The sequence below is a fragment of the Argentina silus genome (assembly GCF_951799395.1).
Source record: "Argentina silus genome assembly, chromosome: 4".
Classification (NCBI taxonomy): Eukaryota; Metazoa; Chordata; class Actinopteri; order Argentiniformes; family Argentinidae; genus Argentina; species Argentina silus.
Window position 1 is genome coordinate 19,859,434 of NC_139658.1, and position 24,964 is coordinate 19,884,397.

At 44.4% G+C, this 24,964-nt stretch overlaps 2 protein-coding genes across 2 annotated transcripts; both read left to right on the forward strand.

Moving 5' to 3' along the window:
* Positions 1-2,436: 2,436 nt before the first annotated feature.
* On the forward strand, positions 2,437-5,612 carry ankrd33ab (ankyrin repeat domain 33Ab; the record flags this gene model as incomplete). Its single annotated transcript, XM_083668513.1, has 4 exons — positions 2,437-2,715; positions 2,915-3,044; positions 3,369-3,509; positions 4,774-5,612. The coding sequence occupies 4 exons, from the start codon at positions 2,437-2,439 to the stop codon at positions 5,610-5,612; spliced, it is 1,389 nt and encodes a 462-aa protein (XP_083524639.1).
* Positions 5,613-8,824: 3,212 nt separating this feature from the next.
* Positions 8,825-24,640, forward strand: LOC310802936 (activin receptor type-1B-like). The gene is made up of 9 exons (XM_083667555.1): positions 8,825-8,950; positions 17,112-17,357; positions 17,668-17,934; positions 18,368-18,598; positions 18,753-18,920; positions 19,507-19,663; positions 19,914-20,038; positions 20,715-20,845; positions 21,134-24,640. Exons 1-9 carry the CDS (start codon positions 8,887-8,889, stop codon positions 21,257-21,259), a joined length of 1,515 nt encoding a protein of 504 aa, XP_083523681.1. The 5' UTR covers positions 8,825-8,886; the 3' UTR covers positions 21,260-24,640.
* The last annotated feature ends 324 nt before the right edge of the window (positions 24,641-24,964 follow it).

Genomic DNA, 24,964 nt, shown 5'->3' on the forward strand with positions numbered 1-24,964 from the left:
TCCCTCATCCCTCTTCCCCTTGTCCTTCCCCTTGGTCAGCATCTCATGACACAGTCTATTAAAGGTGTTCACCAGATGCTACAAAGTCATATTGGTTTTCATATCTGAGACAGGGATTACAAACCATGTCAAGAAGACATTACCACGGTACCAGACACATTTGGCCTGAGTCATTGGCCTGAGTCAACACAAAGGGGGATGTTTGGTGGTGCGGGGGGATTTCTATATTGTCATACAGTATCTGACTCCTTTCAACAAGCCAATGAAATTAAATGGAAGAATTGGGCTTTTAATGGCACTTGTGTCATGTGTCATGTGATTATATTACAGCACATCCTAACAGTGTTTTACTTACACTGGAGAAGAGTACAAGGCAAAGGGCCCCATGCCTTTGTAGTTTGTAGAGAGATGAAAATGGCCACTGTCATAATCCCCTCCTGAAAGCTGTTGTAATTAGGATGTGAGAGAGTATGCCAGCTGATTTAAGACACATGGTGTCTAAGTTTAGACTCCTCCTCTGATCCTCAAATCATCATGAAAGAGAGTGAGATGGAGACTGTCAAAGTACCAGCGTAGACTGGGTCTGGGTGTGAAGCGTAGAGTCACTTTTCACATACTGGGAGGACACGGGAGGGCAGCAGGACACGGAAGATAAACAGGTGGCCTTTGCAACTACACAACCTGCTGTGGTACCATACCTTCACACCCAGATAGCTGGATAGCTGAGGACGGAAACAACACAGAGACATTTGAAAATAAGAGAAAATAAGAACGATCTTCTCAAAAGAGGCAGGGTGAGGAGAGAGCTGACAGATCCTCACCCATCTGAGGTAAATGCATTCAACGATTGCTACTTATTTTTTTTACTAGAGACAGTTTATAAAAAGGTATCTTATGTGTTCTTTACAATGTGTTATTCAGGCCACAATAGATTTGAGGATTTCAGCTCATTTCAAACACACCATTTATTCCAACAGGCAAAAAAGGAAATACTTTTTAGTCTCTTGTCTTGTCTTGTCTGGTCTGTCAAACTGCTGTCTCACAGTGTCATCCTATTGGTTGATTTTAAGTCTCTGCGAGACAATGCCTCACCCAAAGTAAACTAAATTTCAACCTCAGCTCCTAACATCAAAGGCAATGTAGAACAAATCCTCAACTTATCCTATAGATTTATTTATTTTTTCACCTTAAAGCGTGCCTTTAATCTTGTATAAGAGGCTTTGGTGATGCTTGTTTAATGGAACCCCAGGGTGTGTTTTACATCAACATGTCTTGTAACACCTGTGTACCTGAGTGACATTTAATCCTCAGTGTCCTCTCTCAAATGGTTGGTTTCTGCTCCTCAACAACACACAACTGATGTGGCTTCAATGGAGCTGAAACGCTTGTGCGAAAGTCAGAAAATATTTGAGGGCTGACTTAGTTTATATAGTTTTTTCTCCATTGGCACACCAAAACACGTAGGCCTACAACCACTTTTAGTGTGAGGGAATATTTATATAGATTGATTGTATTTTTTGGATGGAAAACAACAGGAGTATTACCCAAACATGAGGTAATAAGTGTGACTTAGGTTATTCTTAGGGTGATTTACCTTATTTTAGCACTGTGTTCGGTGGGGCTTTTAGATGCTGATCCGGTTACTCAACATTGAGTGCACGTTGACCTGGCGCCACCACACCAGCTCCGCTCCACAACAAACAGATTATCACTATGACCTCTGACCTCGCGCCACCACACCAGCTCCGCTCCACAACAAACAGATTATTACTATGACCTCTGACCTCGTGCTACCACACCAGCTCCGCTCCACAACAAACAGATTATCACTATGACCTCTGACCTCGCGCTACCACACCAGCTCCGCTCCACAACAAACAGATTATCACTATGACCTCTGACCTCGCGCCACCACACCAGCTCCGCTCCACAACAAACAGATTATCACTATGACCTCTGACCTCGTGCTACCACACCAGCTCCGCTCCATAACAAACAGATTATCACTATGACCTCTGACCTTGCGCCACCACACCAGCTCCGCTCCATAACAAACAGATTATCACTATGATCTCTGACTGAGCCTCACATGACCCCTCGTCAAACTGTCAAGCATAACAGGAAGCTGTGTCAGTCTGTTGACTAACACACCTGCTTCAACTAATAGTGGTCATTAGTTAAAGATCATATTGGCAGTTGAAAGGTGTCTGGTGGAGCTGGGTTGAAGCAAAAGCTTGCATTGAAACCCTGTTTTCCACGCCTGTCATTCTGACCACTGGTTTAGTTCCCAAGATCTCTGAAAGTGGACCTGTGGCAGTTTAATGTTTTAGTTTCCTGACCATCGTGGTTGTCTTCCTCAGAGCTTCAGCGGTGATGTAGGCTGACGGCCCCGCCCCGTCTCCTTCGCACTGCGGTTGGGCCTCTCGGAGCTGTAAGATGGCCGCTGTCAAGAGCTCTGCATCCCATGACCTTCTCCTAGGCCCAGGCCCTGAGGAGGATGGCTCAGAGGTGTCTTTCTCGGGGAGTGAGTCAGACTCTGAGAGTGTCCTCTCCGATGACTCGGCGCTTCCAGATTATCAGCGGGAGAATGTAAAAGGGGGCCCCGCCTCCAAGTTGTATGTAGCGTGCGCTCAAAATGACCCCCCAGCGCTACGGAAGGTGCTGCAGAGGGGGGTCACCAGGGAGGAGGTCATGGATGTGGACATCAATGGCTGGGTATGGGTCTGATCTGGGATGTATTTGGGTTGTAATGGTCCAGTGACCAGAGGGTGACTTAGTTAGAATGTTAAGGGCATTGTTTTACACACCAAGACACTGAGGCCTGAATTACTGAGGTCTACAGCATACAGTAATAAGTGATATATAAGTCATTGATGGTCAAATAATAACTTTCTGTATCTCCATTGACCAACAGAATGGGCTTATGGTGGCATGCTATAAGGGCTTTTTGGAGATAGTTTATGGCCTTCACCACTGTCCTTTCCTGGACATCAATCACCAGGACAATGATGGCAACACAGCACTGATGATTGCTGCACAAGCAGGTTAGCCCTACTAACCGCTCCCACTATACCAACCACCAACACCTCCAGAGCAGACTAGCAACACTGATTATGAATCAATAGAATATCCAAATCCTACAGCTAATCGCACAGTACACTCTATTTGGTCTGTGTGTTGTCAGTACCATGGCAGGCTACCTAACACTCTCCCCACCACCCCCTACATTTACATTACATTTATGGCATTCAGCAGACGCCTTTATCCAAGGCGACTTACAACAAATACATTTGTTTAAGTAAGGGACTCATCTATCCATCAGTCATCATAAGGTAAAGTAATCAATGCTCATGTTGCCCGCTCTCCAGGTAACATCAATACGGTCAACTACATCCTGAACTACTATGCCGGTGTTGAGACAGAGATCCGGGACTGCCGGGGCTTCACAGCTCTCATCAAAGCTGCCATGCAGGGCCGCAATGATGTGGTGGCCTCCCTGGTCATGTCAGGTAGAGGGCCTCCTCTATTACTACACCATACACACCATACACACCACACCATACACACTCTACACACCATACACACCATACACACTATACACACCATACACACCATACACACCATACACACCATACACACCATACACACCACATCATACACACCATACACACCATACACACCATACACACCACATCATACACACCATACACACCACACCATACAGACCACACCATACACATCATACACACCATACACACCACACCATACAGACCACACCATACACACCATACACACCATACACACCACATCATACACACCATACACACCATACACACCACATCATACACACCATACACACCATACACACCATACACACCATACACACCATACACACCACACCATACACACTATACACACCACATCATACACATCATACACACCACACCATACACATCATACACACCACACCATACACACCCTACACACCACACCATACACACCCTACACACCACACCATACACATCATACACACCATACACAGCATACACACCACACCATACACACCATACACACCATACACACCATACACACCATAAATAGCATATACACCATACACACCATACACACAATAGACACCATACACACCATACACACCATACACACCAGAGAACATTGCTGGACAACTCCAGAGTGTGTAGCATTATGGGATTGTGACAAAGTTGCTGACTGTTTTCTATCCAAGCTCTCTGGTGAAGTGATCGGCAGCTAGATTTAAGGGATCAATCTGAGGATTTGAATATGCCCTCCATAAGATCAAATCCACTGGAGAAAAAAAAGGCTCTGCCATTTCACATCGCTACGTTTTATTTTTTAACCACAGGCGAGATATTTGTGGCTTGTGATGATAACCTACCATAAAGCCATTGTAAAGACACTGTCCATACATACTGTAGTACCAGTGATCCATAACATAGCACAGAGTTGAGTCAAACATGATGAGCTACTGAAACTGTAGCGTAGGCTACTCTCCCTCACTTTGTCAGCAACGGCCTCTCCCCGTCACACAACGATTCTCTACCACAAACCATAGCATTACTGTCTCTAAAGGATCTGGGTTTTTATCTTTTTATCAATATGATTCATGTACACTTCTGAGAGTAGCATTTTAGTTGTACTTTATAGATTTAAAGTGAAATATTTGGACCTGAAGTGCATAGCCTTTACTTACTTGTTCTTCCCCTCCCCTCCCCTGCTCTTCTCTCCCTCTCCCAGGTGCGGACATACACGCAGTGGATACCACTAAGGGGAGATGCGCTCGGGATTGGGCACTGAAGACGGGCCGCTTCGAGACCTTACACCGCCTCCGCCGCCTCAACCTGCGGCCAAAAGCCGAGCAGTTCTGTGAGAGCTATGTCCCTGAGTGGCCTGAGCTGAAGGTGCTGGTGGCCAAGGCCACGGCCAGCAAGACCACGGGGGCCATGTTAACCCAGCGCATCAAATCCTCCTTTGGTTTTAGCCTCCCTCGTGACCCCCAGGACAACGGGGTCTTGGACCACATGGTGCGCATGACCACCAGCATCCACAGCCCCCTGGTGGCCACCAACTGCCGCCCACTCTGCCCCACCAGCCCCCCCGAGGTGGGGAAGAGGCGCCTAGCCGTCCCGGAGCTGGTGCAGAAACACACAGTGAAGGAGCTGGAAGAGAGTGCGGTGTCCCACTGCAAAGGCTGTATCTCCTCCATGGTCCCTTCCATCCACTCAGCAGAGTCCATCATCACGTCCTGCTGCGCCGACACAGAGCGCCGTGGAAGCACACTGTCAGTGGCCTCGACCGGTGTGCGCACCTTCATCCCCCGCAACATGGCATGCAGGAACAGCGTGTTCCCCTCCGGCTGCATACCTCAGATCAGTATTATCAGGTCTGGGGAGCCCACGCCCAAGAAGGAGAAGAAGAAGAAGAGGCACAAGGGCCACCTGGAGCCGCCCATCTGGAAGTACAAAGAGGTCAAGAAGGAGAAGAAGAAGGAGAAGAAGAAGGCAGAGAAAGAGAGGGCAGAGAAAGAGAGGGCAGAGAAAGAGAGGCACAAGAAGAAAATTAAAGAGAAGAAGTGAGAGGTTCAAAAACTGCCTGTGCATTTCAATGCCACACACTTCCAGTACATTCCAGTATTTTTGTTGTGGGGTTATATCCCACATGTTCTGATCCTCTGTACTGTGGGCTTGTCTATCTCCATCTGCTCTATGGTAGACTCCTGTGCTGCTCAATGGACTCAAAGGGATGCGCTGCTTTTTCAAGGTGTCTAAGTTGTGTCTGACTGAAGTAGTACTAAAATGGCCATCACACTTCTGATATAAATATTCCAAATATCCCTTTGAGAAAATTACTGGTTTTGAAGAGGGAGTAGAATTCCATGGACCTCTATTTGCAAGTAGAGATCTCACATTCAATTAACATTGGGATGTATGCAACTGTCATGCAACTATCATCCAAATCCAAGGCCTCCTGACTATAATATTGTCTTTGTTTTCTTATTGATGAGATGTATAACTCAGGGTTTGAATGTCTTAGGGTTTGAGAATGACTTCCATGAGGGATTTTTCCAATTGCCTTTGGAAAGGTACAAAGCAAGAGTCTTTCTCTACGGTCACTTTAATGATCCATCTTATTTTACTGTGAACACGCAGGCCTTCTTTCCAAACAAAACTAAACACACATTTTTAACGCATCTACCTCAGTGCACACACACACACACACACACACACACACACACACACACACACACACACACACACACACACACACACACACACACACTCCTCAATGATGATTTACTGTAAACCAAATCACTGTAGCAAGGTTGGGAAGAAAGATAATGTAAATCATTACTCATAGGTATTTATTATATAGACTTGGGAGGACTTTTTAAGTTGGGTGTTGCAGTTGGGTGTTATTTTTCCAAGTCTGGTTGCCATTTTCTAACAATACCCATGATACTTCTAATATATACAATTGATTTTGTTGAAGGATGCATCTGTATTTATTCATTTATTTATTTATTTAACCTTTATTTTTCCAGAAGGATCAACTTCTTATTTACAATGATGTCCTCGCCATTCTGTCATTTTGTTGTATTATATTGTGAATAAACCATAATGAGATTGTTGACTGTTTTTTGATGTCATCTGATGCCATAGTGTTTACTGTTGTCTGCTGACTTGGTGCTGAGGCTATTATAAGAGCACTTGGTAGTACTTAAGACTGTAATCCACTTACACAACTGACACAGTCTGAGATGGGCCAAAGGTGAGGAGAATACATTTGTTGTGACCATTGTTGTGATTTCCCTAGGCAAGGTCTGAAGTAAACATTCAATACATAATGGAGCCCACTCTTCCATTGGCTGTTGGCTTGGGCACGATCTAAAATAGTCTTTACATACGTTCTTCTATTGTGTGCTGTGTCCCATTCTTTCTCGCATGCTTCCTAAATCTGCCACTAGAGGGCGGCCTTGCATCTCTTTCCAAGCTACTATCCTCCTCCCATTCTGTGGGGTCCAGAGGCAAAGTTCAAAGTGCATTAATTTTTACCAATCTTTGCACATGGAAATTGGGGCCTACAGACTCCTAGAACACAACTTTGAGGATCTGACTGTAATACACCAGACTGAAGTAACACAGTCACTAAAACATGCCCCCTGATCCATTTGAAAATGGAGAGCTTGACCTTTGCTGAATGATCTTGATCCATAGACTAACAAATATAGAGGATATTTCCGAGCCCACACAGACACCAAACTTTTCATACATTTGTGCCTCAAATGTCATAATGAGTCGTTCCTTCTAAAGGGCTGAGGTTCTCTGGAGGCTGGCTGGAAATATCTGTGTGTGTGTGGGAGGTGGTGAACTTCAGAGAGTCCTTCAAATCCCCGCCTGTCTAGTCAATGTGCCAGGGGAGCAGTGTATTTTCAAGAGATGGGGGCAGCATTGGGGTACTGATGTGAAGACAAAAATCCCTGTAAAATTAGGAGAATCTAATGATCTGGAGAAAATACTTCAAATGGATTTGTTTATGTTCATGGATGGCAGATTGAATTAAAGAGATTACATAGGTTAGTTTGGTATTCTCTTTTTGTTGTCTGAATTCTGAGGACACAGAGAATTACTGAGGAAACAGAGCCTGCATTAAGAGAGAGAGAGAGAGAGAGAGAGAGAGAGAGAGAGAGAGGGAGAGGGAGAGAGAGAGAGAGAGAGAGAGAGAGAGAGAGAGGGAGAGAGAGGGAGAGAGAGAGAGGGAGAGAGAGAGAGAGAGAGAGAGAGAGTGCACGCTGATTACTTAATTCAGATGCACATGATCATGTAGGCATTCCAATAATTTAATAAATACAAATTCTATGCACACATTTGATGATATTGTGGGTTCCATGGAGAGTGCAGAGAGTACAAATAGACAGTGCTGCATTCCTCATATGTATGTGTACACTAACTGTAAGCACAAAAAATAAACAAAAACTATGCTTGAGGTTGAATGCAGGTGTGTATGTAGAAAAAAAATAGAGAGAGGGAGAGAGAAAGAGTGTGTATATGTGTGTGTCTGTGGGCGAGAGTGACAGAGAGAGAGAGAGAGAGAGAGAGAGAGAGTGCACTACTCACTTCATTCACATGATCAAGGCTTTTGTGTCAAGATGAGATACAAAATTTCAATAAACTGGATCAAACCAGCTTTCTCTATGCGACATACCTGAGTAGGGCCACACCCTCCTCTGTGAACACATACATCAACTAAGGTGGGGCTAAGAGGCAACACGGTATCAGGTGACTCTGAAGTCTCAATAAGGTAATAAAATTGCAATGGCAACGGAGGGACTGTAGGCTACTGTCTATCCAGGCATTTCTGACACATTTACAATATTTACAATGTTGTTCAGGCAGATTTACTGCCAAGGTGGAGGAGGAAGGGATAAAGCCCTTATAGTTCACCTTTTGGAGAGTTGCCTAACTTTTAATATGTTAGATAAGTGAGACATCATGATATCTGTCATATTTTTTTCCCTTGTAATCAATATGTTGACTACAAAGAAACACTTACAAATAAAAAATAAATAAAAAAGCTTTAGATTGACCTTCAAGTATTCATATTTTCCGCCAAATCATCATTTATTTTTGGTGTTGTATTTTTGGCACAAAGGCAAGAGTATCCTATGATATTCTATTGCCCTACTAGAAAATAACAGCCATACCTCCCCTTTACGTCCTCCGCCCCTTTAAGAGTGTGTCTGCTCTGAATGTCTGCTGGCTGGCTGTGTGTAGGTTGTGTGTTTGAGATTTGGCTCTGCTGTGTCAACATCAAGTGTATGTATTAATGCAATGAAATGGGAATCTAGCGATCATGGCTAAGAAACGAAATTTATTAACGCTTTTCGTCCTTGTTGGCTTATACGGAACTTGTGATGGTGAGTACAATTGTTGTTTTTCCTCAATGATGTGTAGCTATTTATTTATTTAATCACGGTTTGTGGCTTAGCCTAGTAGCGTCGCCAGGCTGAACACAGCACAACAACATGGCGCAGGGATTTAGTAGATAGCGGCCGAGCTAGCATTTGGACCTGAATGTTTACCAGTAAATTGTCTTCGAATATAGCAAGAGATCGGGTGACGAGGAATCTAAACATTGGCAACGCGACTAGCTTGCTAGACCAGACGTGTGGAGAAAAATGGCTTGCCCGGGGACCCTGGGAGACTGCAAAATAACACATTCACCCACTGGAATTCTATGTAATTCTATAGCTACTAGTTACACTGGTGGTGGTGGTGAACCGTGTTCAGATCATAAACTATTCTTACATGAAGCGGAGAGAGCGATGGACATTTGTTTTTTGATAGCTACTCATCATTCAGGCACAATACAGCAGCAGACTGACAAACTTGTCACATATAGAATCAGATTGGGTTATGCTTCTAGCTAGCAAGTGTGTGTATTTTCAGTAGGCCTAGGTAAAATCTGAGTTTATTAGCTGCCTGTTTACCATATAATCATGATACTGAGAAAAACATTTCTTTAGGGTACCCATATTTCCAAGTGTGGTTAATTCCCCATTGTTGCCAAGTTTTCTTATCCATTTTGTGCCAAACAAGATTTGCCATAACATGCCGTTTATGTGTGTTTTTGAACTTCAAGCTTGGCACACAATACTGTGGTTTTAAAGTGCAGCTTTTCCCCAAAACATTTCCTCAGACACAATGGTCTAGAAAGAAGGGGAGCTAGATTCTGAGGTTGACCTATTTAGCTTTCAAGAGCTGCTGTACATTGGGAAAGGGGCTATTGTGTGGTGTCCTACCAATTAGGCTAGCCTGAAGCTTATCAACATTTGATAAAGTACAGGTTTATGAAACACAAAAAGAAATGTTGAACAGAGAGATTGAGAAAAAACTGCAGTAGCTAGGTCAGTGACTGTGTCAGAGCAGCTAGGAGAGTGATATTACATGAATCTGACAGCCAGTGCTCAGAGGTTGTCAGGGCCTACGGCAGAGTTTGAGTGAGCGGGTTCATGACATGCACCAGGCCGAGACAAAAGTCAGGGTTGAAGTCTGGGTCATTTTCTATATGAAATGAGGGCAGCAAGGGAAGCAGGCCATGGAGATGCAACATCTAGCCTGCACTCAGGGGAATACACACACACACACACACACACACACACACACACACACACACACACCCCACTTCTCCCCATGGTCATGCACCCCCAGTGGACATGAACTTCTGATGTTAGACTGGACTGGACAACTACAGAAATGCAGAAAGCTTCTACATAGCCGGCTCGATAACGAGCAAGTCAGTGGAACTCCCGTCTGCTCTCCCTGGCCTTTTAGTGCTTGTCTTACTCATAAGATAAGAGGCTGCAAGGTCTATGGGCACTCTGCCTACTGATAAAGCCCCAGATTATGACCACACAATTTTTGAATAACATGGATGTTACGGTTAGGCCCCCACCATGGTTGGGTGCCGGTGTAGTCAGTGTTGTTTTATCATAACAGTCCATACACACATCCCGTGTACACTCCCTTTTTGTTTCATGTCAGAAGTGGGCTCAGTTGTTTCCATGTTTTTGAGATTAAAACTGCCCAAACAACAGGATAATAGAGATTTTCCGGCTCGTTATCTAATCTGTTAGACAGAATGATGTTAAGAGCCTGAACTGGAGAATTAGTTTCTCATTGCACGTATAGCATGATTAGGCCCAGGCTAATTGTAAAGTATTTTTATTTAAATAGACACAGGTTCCTTCGGCGCAACTTTGTGTTCTGGCATGTAGGCCTAATTCCTTTTTTGTTTCTTAAAGCTTATAAGGCTATTTATTTCATTGCTGTCTAGCTTTTGAGCCACTTGAATGAAAACAGTGGGCCTACCAAATGTATTTTTTTCAATGGGTTTGTTTGCAGGTTTATGAAGTTAATTTAGGGCTATTAGTTGAAGACATTTGATTTGTCACACTGTCACAGTTTTTACTGTGTTATGTCATAATCAGCGAGATGATGGAAAAAAAATCATGTCTGAATTTCACTCATTGATGATGACATCATGCCATCGCCAGGTCATGCCGAAATGCGGTGTGTTGCTGTGACATCATGAGAATGGGGTGACATCTACATTTATGGCATTTAGCAGCCACAGGGAGTGCAACATCTGCATGGAATGCATTACTATGACATTACATTCTAGAACACTTGATGACTGACCACCACAACAACACATCTGTGACTTGTGTGACTCACAGTGTGAACCACACCAGTACCATAGAGCTATGATCAGTATCCCAGTGACATCATTAACACCACAACACACCAGTCAGCCTGCATCACGATAGTAGCTACTTAGCAATGTGTCTTTAAGTTTGTCCTCAAAGTGAAATGTCTTCCTTACTCCCCCTCTCTGCTCTCTCCCTTCATACAGCCTTGTCCCTGAACAATACCTGTAGTGTGCCTCCCTCGTGCCAATAACACACCAAGCCCCGGCTTTCCACACAACTAATGGGCCTCAACTTCTGGCCCTGTTCCACTAGACATAGCCTAGGGGTTTACAGTATTTCTTCTGAGACATCAGAGCTGTTTGTCAAAGCAGAGAAGTGAAGGGCATGCTGCTGCTGTTTTAACATTTCCTCCCACTCACTGTACCCTATATGTGGGGATGGCTTTTTGCAGTACCATACTGGTAGGTGTTGGCTGGTATGAGTCAAAGCCACAGAGATGTTGTCAGGAGTTGCGTTTTTCCCTCCTCTGACGTAGATGAGACCGTAGTTCCTGTTTCTGCCTTTTTCCAAAGCAACTTAAGTGAATCATCTATCCATCAGTCGTCATAAGAAAAAGTAATCTTCTATGCTAGGACCAGGGGCTATTGGCAGTCACAATGCTAGAAGAAGGATAGCCACTGCAAAATACAGCAAAACTACCAGCAACACACTGACTTTAAACAAGATTAAATTAACTTACTTAGACTGGAGAACAGGTTTATCACTCAATTCCAAATGTAGAGAAAGGATGTCTCTGTTAGCCTAACACACACACACACACACACACACACACACACACCACACTGAATGAAAGCCCCCAATTTACTTTGTTTCAACCACGCAAACTCTGTCCAGAGGAAAAACCACAGCTGCCTCCTGTGCCAAGGCTGGGGAGGTTAGACAGTTCATTCACTTCAGGGCTCTTTTGGAAAAGAAAAGATAAAGAATGACAGGTCTTTAGACCTCTGCATGTATGTGCCTGTTGCTAAAGATCACAGCAAGGTGTGTGTGTGTGTGTGTGTGTGTGTGTGTGTGTGTGTGTGTGTGTGTGTGTGTGTGTGTGTGTGTGTGTGTGTGTGTGTGTGTGTGTGTGTGTGTGTGTGTGTGTGTGTGTGTGTGTGTGCGCGCGTGTGTGCGCGTGTGCGCGTACTGAGGAAGATGTTAGTGAGACAAACTGTGACTGTTTTGTGGAAAAGAGGGATGAAGGTTTAACCGCCGATGGTAGGTGCAATGGCTGTGGTTTCGAGTGGGGTGACTGCGATATTGTTTTGGCGTTTCTAAAACCAGGCTGGGGAGTAATGTACGGTAGGAGGACCATAAAGCGTAGGCCTCGCTCGTGAAATCTGGCAAACGACAATGTAGCCTAATTACATTGAGTGACGTGCATTTTGCAAGATACCCATATTGCATTAGCGAGGCCTATCTTCTGTGGAATGAGTCATTTAAAGATGTCTGGTTTTTTTCCCTGGCTCTTATCTCATTTCTATCAACCTCATCTACTCATCTACTCCCCTGCTGTAGTCGCTCATTGATTTTCATTGGGAGCCCCCCCCCCCCCCCCCCCCTCTCAAATGGAGATGCTGCATCCTGTCTGATGTCCAAGGACTCCCGTGTCAGGGCTCCGGAGCCTCCCACGGGAACCACAACCAGGGAGCAAATCGAATCAAGCTCTTACACAAGTTTAGCCATACCTGCATTAAGAGTCTGGTCTGTTTCAGGGCTAATGTCACTATAAGGCCTTAGGGGGAGGGGGGGGGGGGGAGAGAGAGCAGCGTATATTTTGTTCCATCCTAACATGGATGATAATGACCCAATTTGTTGTTGTTGTTGTTTTTCCAATGCTGCATTTGGCCTCATTCTTTCTGTGATTCTCAAGGCAGCACAATGAATTGCCACTTCAGCACATGAATGGAGACATGCACCCAAACATTCTCCCAAGAGTAACGTGAGAAACGCAAGACCCGTCTGGGATGGTCTGCTGCATGAAACATGTACCTCGAGAGTAAACTCAGGAGACGGTGCAGCACAGATACAATAACAGACTCACTCTCTCACACACACACACACACACACACACACACTCACTCATTTACACACACACACACTCACTCTCTCTCACACACACACACACACACACACACTCACTCTCTCACACACACACACACACACTCACTCACTCACTCCTTTACACACACACACACACACACACACACACTCACTCTCTCTCACACACACACACACACACACAAACACACACACACTCACTCATTTACACACACACACACACACACACACACACACACACTCACTCCTTTACACACACACACACACACACACACACTCACTCCTTTACACACACACACACACACACACACACACACACACACACACACTTCCTCTGTATTGATCGTAGTGGGGTACGGGGTGGGGGGTGAGTAAAGTGGTGTGTGTTTTCAGGCTGGTGGCGTCTGGCTGTCTTAATCAGCAGCCTGTCTGGGTGCTACTGCCTCCCGTGGATCTCCTTCCGCCGCCCTCCCCGCTCCTCTCCACTAACAGCCCTCCAACTACACACTCCCCGTTACCAACAAACTCAACAATCCTTCTCGTTTTTTCACTAAGTTATATTAAGTTAAGTTCTGTGACCTATGTTTTTTTTGGGGTTAGGGTTTTTTCTGAGGTAAATGCATGAGGCTCGTCTCTCCCTTCATCCTGTTATGTGTTTGCTAGTACTGTGGACCTAGATGTTGTCTTGAGTGTAGGCCTACTGTGGACCTAGATGTTGTCTTGAGTGTAGGCCTACTGTGGACCTAGATGTTGTCTTGAGTGTAGGCCTACTGTGAGCTAGAAGCCTGACACATAAAGGTATTATCAGCTGTATGTATGAAATCCTTTAGGTTTTTTTGCACACAATCCACAGGAATAAGTCAGTGTTTTTTGGGGGGTGTGAAACCAAAAGTGCACTCTCAGGCTTGTTTCCTGTGGATATGTGTTTTTTGTTTACACGTGAAAAAAAATACCATTGTAACAGAGGCTCTCCTGTTTACATTGACTGACAAGGATGGACAGAATTACTGGAATTTCACACCGTGTCTGCGCCCCCAATGAAATTATCCAAATTTCTCTGTGGCAGTCCCAGTCTAGACTGGGTTTAATGACAGTCACAGCTGGTCATGCAATCCTCCCGCCCCCTAAAAAAAAAAAAAAAAACCTACCAACCTCAACCCAAAAACAGCCATCACTGTAGGGGGTTAAATTGGATGCCCTTGCCTGCCCCACCCCCTCCTCCTAGTCCCCCTTCCTGTCTGCCTGACTGCCCCCCCCCCCAGGATACACAACGAGGTTGGAGCTTATCCCAAAATATTCCCCCCAAAACTTTAGCCCCGTCCCTACCCCCACCTCGTCTTATTACCCACCCAGCTATCGGTGAGGAGGGCTTACCCCAACAACTCCACCCGCGGTCCCCTCACCACCCACCTCCCCTGTAATCACCATACAAAGGGCCAGTGTGTGATGTCACAAGCTGCAGGATTAACAAACTGTATGGGCAGAGTTAATTTTTTTATTTGGCCTAACTACAGTAACACTGCCACTCAATCTTTGTACGGTCTCGCCACCAAACAGAGGCTCTTTGTCTTTGAACTTTACTCCCTCATATAGGCTCGAGCCTGTAGGTTGAGAGTATCGAATAACACCCAGGCGTTTCGGAGGTTTCTTTTGTTGTCTGAAACACTCGTTTCAGCACAGGCAAGGCCTGGTTAGGGCAAGGGCAAGGGCAATGGCGTGTGTCGGTTGAAAAACTCAAATACAGCAGAATTTTAAATGTCCCGTCTGCCCCCGTTGCTCAAGGGTATGGCTTATTCATGATCGCCGTTAAGTGACGGCGTTTCAGCCAACACACCTTTCTCTGAGCTTTGTGAAACACTGGCATTTGGGCGCCATGAATAAGTGATATCGAGGTATAAACCGAGTTTAAAATGTTGTTTACTGTTCATTAGGCTTAACTAACAGGTTTCCTCAGCACTCTGAACTTGCACACAGCGTCAACTACAGTGCTTTCATTAAGTATTCACCCCCCCCCCTGGACTTTTTCCACATTTTGTTGTTACAACCAGACCTTAAAATAGATTTAATTGAGATGTTTTGGCGCTGATCTACATAAAATACCCCATAATGTCAAAGTGAAAATTACGTCATCCCAGTCACTCTACAAAATTGCAAAACAACTGGGTGTATGTTGTCCCATCTACAGTTTTTTCCCTCTAAGCTACTCAACTTTGTAGATAGTTTTGTTTTTGTTATTTTCCCCAGGCCTCTCCAAGTTTTTCTCCTCTCCATTCGCTCAGTTTGTAGTGACAACCTGATCCACATAGTGTGTAACTGAGATTTATTTTTATTATTATATATTTTTTTTTTTTAAAGATTCAAAAACAAAGATTTTCATTCTGAAAACTATTATCCTTGCACTCAGATGGTCTCAATTGAAATGATTGAGTAACTTGTTGTGGAACGTTTTGCATTTTAGCTACTTTGTGTAATAGCAAAGATGAGTGAAAGTACTTATTGACTAAAGACATTTTGAGCTTTTCATTTTAAATTAATTTGTAGACTTTTCTCAAAAGTAATTTTCACTTTTACGTTATGGGGTGTTTTGTGTGGATCAGTGTCAAAATATCTCAATTAAATGTATTTTAAAGTCAGGTTGTAACACAACAAAATGTGGAAAAAGTCCAGGGGGGACGTTGAACACTTACTGAAGGCTCTGTACGTCCCTGGGACTGAAATACTCTAGTGCATTACTCTCTCTGTTGTCTTTATGTGCTCACCTGAATGAAATACTCTAGTGCATTACTCTCTCTGTTGTCTTTTATGTGCTTACCTGACTGATGCATATGGAGCCGTACGATAATACGCTGAACACTAGATCTCTATTGTATTTCAGCGGAAATCTCTGGCTTGACGTCATTTAATGTGCCCTTTGTAATGCTATTCATCTTTAACGCTTAAGCCAAAGGGCAAAAGTACGGTCTACGTCAAGATTCAAGATTCTTTATTCGTCACGTGCATACAGTGAAATGCAAAAGTGACAGTGCCACAGAGTAGCGCAACAATAAGTTTTAAAATAAAATAAAATAGAAATAATAATAAAAAATATAACCAGTGTAAACAGTATAAACCGTCAGTCTTATTTTCTCCGGGAGTAGGAGAAACTCGGGAAACTGTGTTTTCACTGGGAGGTAAAGTTAGTAAATGTAGAAATTGTGTGTGTATGTGTTTAGGCTACTAAGGCATTGGCACACAGACAGAGCAGCAGTAAGATGGTGCCTGTGAGATTGAATTAGCCTGATTGTGTAAAGGACTGTACTATGTGTACTGCTGCATCTGACTGCCCTCTGCTGGATATGGAGCTGCATATTTTCCAATTAATATTTCTCTCTCTCTCTCTCTCTCTCTCTCATATATATCAAACGTTATTTATATAGCACATTCCATACATTAAGAAGGTAACACAATGCACTTCACAGAACATTAATAAATAAAGGCAATTAAAAGGCAACGGGACCAAACATTAGAGGGTCAAAGCAGAATGGCTATGGAGGTTCAAACTGTAAAAACGCGTGAAGACTCTAGAGACTAATGCGTGGTCAACTAAAACCTCAAATGAAATAAAAGTAATGAGCTAAAACAGCTAAGTGACCAAATGGCTGAAAGGCCTGGAAGACTGCTGCGTTCTGTGATGTGGTCGACCAAAACATGTTTCTTCTTGGCACTGTGTCACAAACGTATCGTAATCCTTGATTCCCCCCCGCCCCCACCCCCCCCCCCCCAGCACTGTGGTGTAACTGCAGTACGGTCAAGTGTGAGCGGACCGGCCACCAGTGTGAGACGGACGGAGCCTGCATGGCCTCCACCTCCTTCATCGATGGCCAGGAGCAGCACATCCGCATCTGCATCACCCGGGACAAGCTGGTGCCCCCTGGACAGCCCTTCTACTGCCTCAGCGCAGAGGGCCTGCTCAACACACACTGCTGCTACACAGACTACTGCAACAGCCTCAACCTCAAAGTACCCTCTGGTGAGGACACAGACACGCACGTGCACATGGGCACTACTTAGGACATTAAGGCTAACCTTCATACACCACAGTAGACAAGCACAGTTCCCAAGCTGCATGTCTGCACAACTCCAAACCAAACCCAAACTTCCGGGCTCAGCAGAGGTGTGTGTGTGTGCGTGTGTGCGTGTGTGTGTGTGTGTGTGTGCGCGTGTGTGCGTGTGTGTGTGTGTGTGCGTGTGTGTGTGTGTGTCTGCGTGTGTGTCTGTGTGGGTTCAAAATACATTAAACGTTATTATTATATTTTCTTCTTCCTCTCTCCCTCCCTTAGTGACGTCTCATCCAGGCGTGGGTGGAGGCTTCGGTCCCGGGGGTACGTGGGGGCCGGTGGAGCTGGTAGCGGTGATCGCGGGGCCTGTCTTTCTGCTCTGCGTGCTGCTGATCATGGGAGCGTTCCTCTTCCAGTACCACCAGAGGGCCTACAGCCACAGGCAGAGGCTGGAGGTGGAGGAGCCCTCCTGTGACCACCTCTACCTGGCCAAGGACAAGACCCTGCAGGACCTCATCTACGACATGTCCACCTCTGGATCAGGCTCCGGTCAGTGCACAGCTGGGGCTCTGGCCGTGTGTGTCTCGGGGCTATATATACCACTGTACAACTCTGCTGAAGTTAACCTTCAAATCTATGTTATTGATTTGTCTTATCATCTTTTACTTGATTTGAAGCAATGAGTTTGTTAAAGGCCTGTTTAAAACATCTTATGTATTGGAAAACCTTGGTTGACGGGGTTTGAAAAAAGAAAGAAAGCCACAAACATTTGCTAATTTCATTCGACCAACATTTAGGCAGCAAGCTGCTTTCTTCAAGGTTTTGGCATTAAATGATTTCTTGTCTGATTGATGTCTTCTTGGCTCTCCCTCTCTCTCTCCCTGTGTCTGTATCTGCTCTCTCTCTCTCTCTCTCTCTCTCTCTCTCTCTCTCTCTCTCTCCCTCTCTCTCTCTCTCTCTCTCTCCCTTCCTCTCTATGCAGGTCTTCCCCTGTTCGTCCAGAGGACTGTGGCGCGGACCATCGTCCTGCAGGAGATCATTGGGAAGGGTCGTTTCGGGGAGGTGTGGCGGGGCCGCTGGAGGGGCGGAGACGTGGCGGTGAAGATCTTCTCGTCCCGCGAGGAGCGCTCCTGGTTCCGCGAGGCCGAGATCTACCAGACCATCATGCTCCGCCACGAGAACATCCTGGGCTTCATCGCCGCTGACAACAAAGGTAAACGCCATCACCCTGTTACATCAAGACGATGTGTGTGTATTTTTCTGCTGTGTAGGCTAATGTAATGGGCATAACTGTCCCCCCTCCACCTCTTTTCACTCTTTCTTTCTTTCTTTCTTTCTCTCTCTCCCTCTCTCTCTCTCCCTCTCAGATAATGGCACATGGACTCAGCTGTGGCTGGTGTCAGACTACCATGAGTACGGCTCCCTCTTTGACTACCTGAACCGTTACTCCGTCACCATCGAGGGCATGATCAAACTGGCGCTGTCTGCTGCCAGCGGCCTGGCACACCTACACATGGAGATCCTGGGCACTCAAGGTGAGAGAGCTGTGTGTGTAGTGTGTAGTGTGTAGTGTGTAGTGTGTAGTGTGTGTGTGTGTGTGTGTGTGTGTGTGTGTGTGTGTGTGTGTGTGTGTGTGTCTGTGTCTGTGTCTGTGTCGTGTGTGTGTGTGTGTGTGTGTGTGCGCACGTACAGTACAAGTGGATGACGTGTTGGTATGCGTTTCCGTTCTCTCACATCGACTGGTTTCTACTCTACCCTTCTCCTGGCCTCCAGCTCTGCAAACAGTGAATCTAGGCCAATGCGTCCGATGTGGTAGGAAACTATCAGCTATCACGTCCAGCCACGTGGCAGCAGGGTTATTGATCTGCCCAGTATGAGTTACACACCAGCCCCACGCTAAAGCATCTCTGTTGAGTTACGGTGACTCACAAAAAAAAAAAAAGAACGTCGCACAGCTTGTTGACTGCTTGGAAGCCAATGACATGGATGTTCCCAGTTTTCTGTTGGGTTGTATTGAATTGGACACGCAGCAAGGTTCACACAAACATGAGTTAGATTGTCATAAATGCACCCAACTGACTGATGACACCCAACTGACTGATAGCCTAACTGTGTCACCAGGTAAGCCGGGTATTGCCCACCGTGACCTGAAGTCCAAGAACATCTTGGTGAAGAAGAACGGCACCTGTGCCATCGCTGACCTGGGGCTGGCCGTCCGCCATGAGTCCATCACAGACACCATCGACATCGCCCCTAACCAGAGAGTGGGCACCAAGAGGTACCGTCCTCTGCTCTCCCACTTACACCCATTGACCTCGACACAGACACACGCACACAGGCACTCGCGCACGCGCGCACACACACACACACACACACACACACACACACACACAGGCACACACTCTCACAGCGGCTGATAGAAAAAGATAGCATCCATCAGCCTCCTGTCACCACCTTGTCGAAAGATTTAGCTCAGACATCACCTCTGTATGAACCATGAGGAAACGGCCTTGTCTTTCCTGTCACAGGTACATGGCCCCGGAGGTACTGGATGAGAGCATCAACATGAGGCACTTTGACTCGTTTAAATGTGCTGACATCTACGCTCTGGGGCTGGTCTACTGGGAGATCGCACGCCGCTGCAACGCTGGAGGTTAGACACTCTACCATGTCATACCACTCATACCATCTTAATCCAGTCTTATTTCTATTTTTATTCTATTCTCTATGTATGTATGTATGTATGTGTTTATGTACAGTACCAGTCAAAAGTTTGGACACACCTTCTCATTCAATGGTTTTTCTTTATTTTTTATTATTTTCTACATTGTAGATTAATATTGAAGACATCAAAACTATGAAGGAACACATATGGAATTATGTAGTAAACAATTTTTTTTTTCAACAAACCAGAATATGGTTTATAGTCTAGATTCTTCAAAGTAGCCACCTTTTGCTTTGATGACAGCTTTGCACACTCTTGGCAAGTTTGTGTCCAAACTTTTGACTGGTACTGTATGTATTTATTTATGTATGCTTGTATGTCCTGTACTTATGTATTTTCAATTTTACTGTTAAGCACCTTGTATTGCAATTTTGTATGAAAGGCACTACATAAATAAAGCTTGATTGATTGATTGATTGATTGATTGATTAGCAGACTGTCTGTCTCTGTCGTTACAAGCAGGGTTGGGGTCAGTTCCATGTCAGTTCACGTAGCCAATGGATGGAAACAGAATAAAATGGACCCACTCCCTGGTTTAAATGTTGTCATATTCCAATCTTTTTGGAACCTAGAGTTGAGCTGACATTTTGACATTTGAACTCAGGTATCCATGAGGAGTACCAGCTGCCCTACTATGACCTGGTGCCCTCTGACCCCTCCATTGAGGAGATGAGGAAGGTGGTGGGGGACCAGAAGCTACGGCCTAACGTGCCCAACTGGTGGCAAAGTTATGAGGTAAGGAGACAAGCTTATTTATTTATTTATATAATGTTTTGTAAATAGATATCGGCATTATATGGCCATACGCAGTATAAGCGTGCTGCAAATCTAATGATCCCATTATGAGTTAAGCTATAGTCAAATCTGAACATAGTTGGTCCTTGTTGAGCACTGTCACTGTGCATATCTGCACCACATTTGCATGTATGACTTCCTTTAACCTCGTATGCCTCATCTTGGCTGAACCGTTGGTCCAATTTTCCTGCCCAGAGCTTGAGATTCTCTTCCCCCCCCCCCCCGCAGGCTCTGCGTGTGATGGGGAAGATCATGAGGGAGTGTTGGTACGCCAACGGAGCCGCCCGCCTGACCGCCCTGCGCATTAAAAAGACCCTGTCCCAGCTCAGTGTCCAGGAAGACATCAAAGTCTGAGAGAGCACTGGTGGCCTAAAGTCCCTGTGGGGGAACGACGCTGGAAACCCTGTCTCCGATTATTGAACACTGAGGATAGGGGGGATAGACTGACTGTTTTTAAAAAGAACTCACCAGGAAGAGAACGTAGCGATGAAAGCGAAATGTAAAAAGAATACTCCATAAACTCTCCTGCCAGTTTGAGTTGTAACAAACCCTACCTCGCCTATTCAGCCAAAACTACTGACAATCCCTCTCCTGTCCTGTTCCCAACCGTCCCAACTGCCTGTCCCGTCCCTGTCACCTCCACCTCCCTGGTCCTTCTGAAATGGCTGCCGACTGCAATTACTGATACTACTACTACTACTACTACTACTACTACTACTACTACTAGTACTACTGCTACTACTGCCCCTGAAAATGTCCACGTTACTCTCCATGGCAACAATATATACAACTGTGTAGTAAGTAATAGGATGTGTATTTTAATTGTTTTCAATCAATCCACAAGGTCTTTCTCCCCCCCCCCCCCCCCCAAAGACTTACACACAAGACAAAATCACACACTATAGGTTTCCACCGATAGCATTAATTTATTTGTGTTCTGTTTGTCTTAATTACTGTACGAATGCCATGTTGAATTGCATTTGGGGGAGGTTCTTACTTACTGTTTGTGATGTTGCTTTCTTTGTCGAAGAATAGATCCGATCAGATCTGAAGAGAATGTCGGTGTGTGAATGCTAAGAGCACTGATCTCTCTGTCATAGATACAACCTGAGAAATCGCTAACTCTGTGAAGTCAAGCTTTACGTGACGAAAGCGTAGTCCTGCTAATTGATGGTCCCCATTCCAACATGTGGTTTACTCGCCTCTCAGTTGAGACATCGTACCATGTCAGTGCTTAAAGGGGCAATCTGGGATTCAATCTAGGATTCATTGATGTTAAGGACTGACCATCCGTAACCATAACAATTATAGTTTTATCCATGTTTTGAAGCTATACAGTGTTTGTTTACAATTACATGGTTTACAAACTGTGGAGTAAAACAAGCTTATATTTTGGCTTCTGATGGGGTAAAACAGTTGAACTAAGCTCAGGAGGCATTAATAAGTTGGATTCTTCAACAATCAATGGCAATATATATAATTCATTTAAAAGCCAAAAAATGAATGTACCAATTCCAGATTGCCCCTTTAACCCACACCTCTGATTGATGTTAAGATTGGTTGGAACAAAACCTGAGGTTCTCCCCGTTCAGACAGTGTTGCTAATTGCTCTTTGCTAAAGTTGGAACTCAGTGTCGAGTAATAAGGCGTCAGCTTTAGTGTGTTGGTTGCACAGAGCAGAGGTATGATTAATACCAACGTTCCAAAGGTTCACCAGTGGGTCCACAGAAGTTACTGGAGCAGAACGCTGTCCTGCCGTATGGTAAGCCTCTAGTCTAGTTCTCAACTGTCAGGGCTTTGCATAAGCTGTAGTGAACCTCAGGTTTTAGCTGGGTTATTGGTCAGATCTATAGGTGGGTAATTGTCGGTCACCGAGAGATCAGCTTGTGTACAGGCGGTTGGCATTAGCTCTGTTTTCATTACACAGCAGCCAATATTGTGTTTTAAAACTTCACTATAATGTCGTCTACTCTGAGGCAGAAACTCATATAAATGCCTGTCTCCATGGTGGGGTATTCTGTAACCATGGGTGACATTGTAGTATTTTCTTTTTAAAAAAAAAACAACAACAAAAAACACACTCCCAAATGATCGATTCTTGTTGTTATGAATTTCATTTATCTTTTGTATCTCAACACTTCCATGTCATTTTTCCCTGTGGGTTTATTTTTCCCTGGCCAAGTATAACCACTGTACATATACAACTACTTTTTAAAGTGAGACTGTATATAATTACCTTTTTTTGATTTGATGTCATGTTGTAGAATCATTATTATTATTTTATTTTTTTAGAAAGTTGGTCACAACGGTTGAACCTTTACACTGGCTACTGTCTTGCATTGGAGACAATGGGAAGACTTTGTATGTGCTGCCAATAATCCATTCATTTACCGGTGGAATATCTGACCTCCAAAGCAACACTACTGCATCCTGATCCCTCAGTTGTTGAGAGCACATGCTGAATCCATCCTATTGTCACCCATCACTTTGTAACAGTATTTGATTTTGAGTCAATATCTCATCCTCCATATTCCTTGATTATGCTCTCTACCCTCCTTACCTCCTTGATATGCAAATTGTAAATAGTTTGTATGATATAAGCTGACTTTCTCTGATGTCAAAGAATCATCGACTTTAGCTTGTTTTCTACCGTGTTCTTTTTTTTTTTCTTTCTTTCTCTCCCCTCTCTCTCTCCAGTAAACAAATGTGTACTGTTCGCTTTTTTTTTTTTTTTTTCTTTGTTAATATGTTTTTGTTTTGAGCACAAACTCAAAAAGGTACTGCTGATGTGAAGCCTCCTCCCCAGCGTACGGTGTATTATTAATCCTACCAGTTTGCTGTGAGTTCCTGTGTGCACTACTCTCCTCACAGTACCAGAACCAAACTGTTCTCAACACCCCTCTCTGTGTTTCTCACAGTGACAAACTGACTGATAATGCCCTCTCAGGCCAGGTCTACATCACTGACACCAGAGGGTGGATATAACAACATTAACATGATGCATTTCTGAAGCTGAGCGATTGGAAATTAAGAGCATCTTTAAAAAAATACCTCTCCCAGATTTCTTAACATTTTCAGAAAGCAACTGTGGAGGGGTCAACCGACAACAAGACCTCTGGACATATATTCAGTGTGTCTGTAGCAAGGGTTAACCTTATTGTGAAAAAAATAAATACTACTGATACTTTTCAATGCTGTCTCACGGGAAATGTGTATGGCCTGTATTTATTTGATTTTATTTGTGTTAGTTTATGACTATAATATATCATGCTCTCCTGCTCTGTATTTGTTTTCCATTATAGTTCTTGGGAGATGTCCATAATGACACAGCGCATGATGTACCTGTGCATATTTTCTGAGAATGTTTTCACTTGATATGTTTTGGACTGTGAGGCTGGGGCCTGGGTGTTCACTGTATACTGAGTGAATGGGTGGTAAGCACATCCAACCATAGCGGTGGTATTATCTTGCGGTGTGAACTGTAGATGTCACAGGTAGAGGCCAGGTGTTTTTCCTGATCATGTGACAGGAAGAATTCTGAGCCCAAGGCATATCCTAACCTCTAGGACACTTGTTATTAGTAGGGAGCATGACACAAAGATATGCTGTTGTATTGCACTATTGAGTGTTTAATGAAGCACTGATGATGAGAACCCCCAGGCACCAGTCGAGACATTTGGCAATTGACAAAGAAATAACTAGTTTCCAATCGTGTATATAGGTATTACATATAGTAATAAATAAAATTGTTTTCCTATGTTGCGTTTTGTCTATTACATGTGTTACACACACACACACAAATTCGATGCATAATGTCTTCCTACCCCATGATACAAACTCAAATGAAGGTTTTCACTAATCCCCCCCAAACCCTGTAAAAATGTGTCGTGGTAAGCTTGTCATAGTTGCTGAGTCATGTTCGTACAAATGTGTGGACAGCACTTTCACCTCATTAGCCTGTCTGAGTCAGTATTATATCACTTCACCCTACTGTACACCAACAGATAGCTACAGATCAACCCCACTCCTCCACCAGAACAAAAAAACACACCAACAAAA

Coding starts and splice junctions, on each gene's coding strand:
- LOC310802936 (XM_083667555.1), top strand. CDS start 8,887: ATGGCTAAGAAACGAAATTTATTAACGCTTTTCGTCCTTGTTGGCTTA. Junction 18,921..19,506: donor GGAGATCCTGGGCACTCAAG/GTGAGAGAGCTG, acceptor CTGTGTCACCAG/GTAAGCCGGGTATTGCCCAC. Junction 20,846..21,133: donor ACTGGTGGCAAAGTTATGAG/GTAAGGAGACAA, acceptor CCCCCCCCGCAG/GCTCTGCGTGTGATGGGGAA.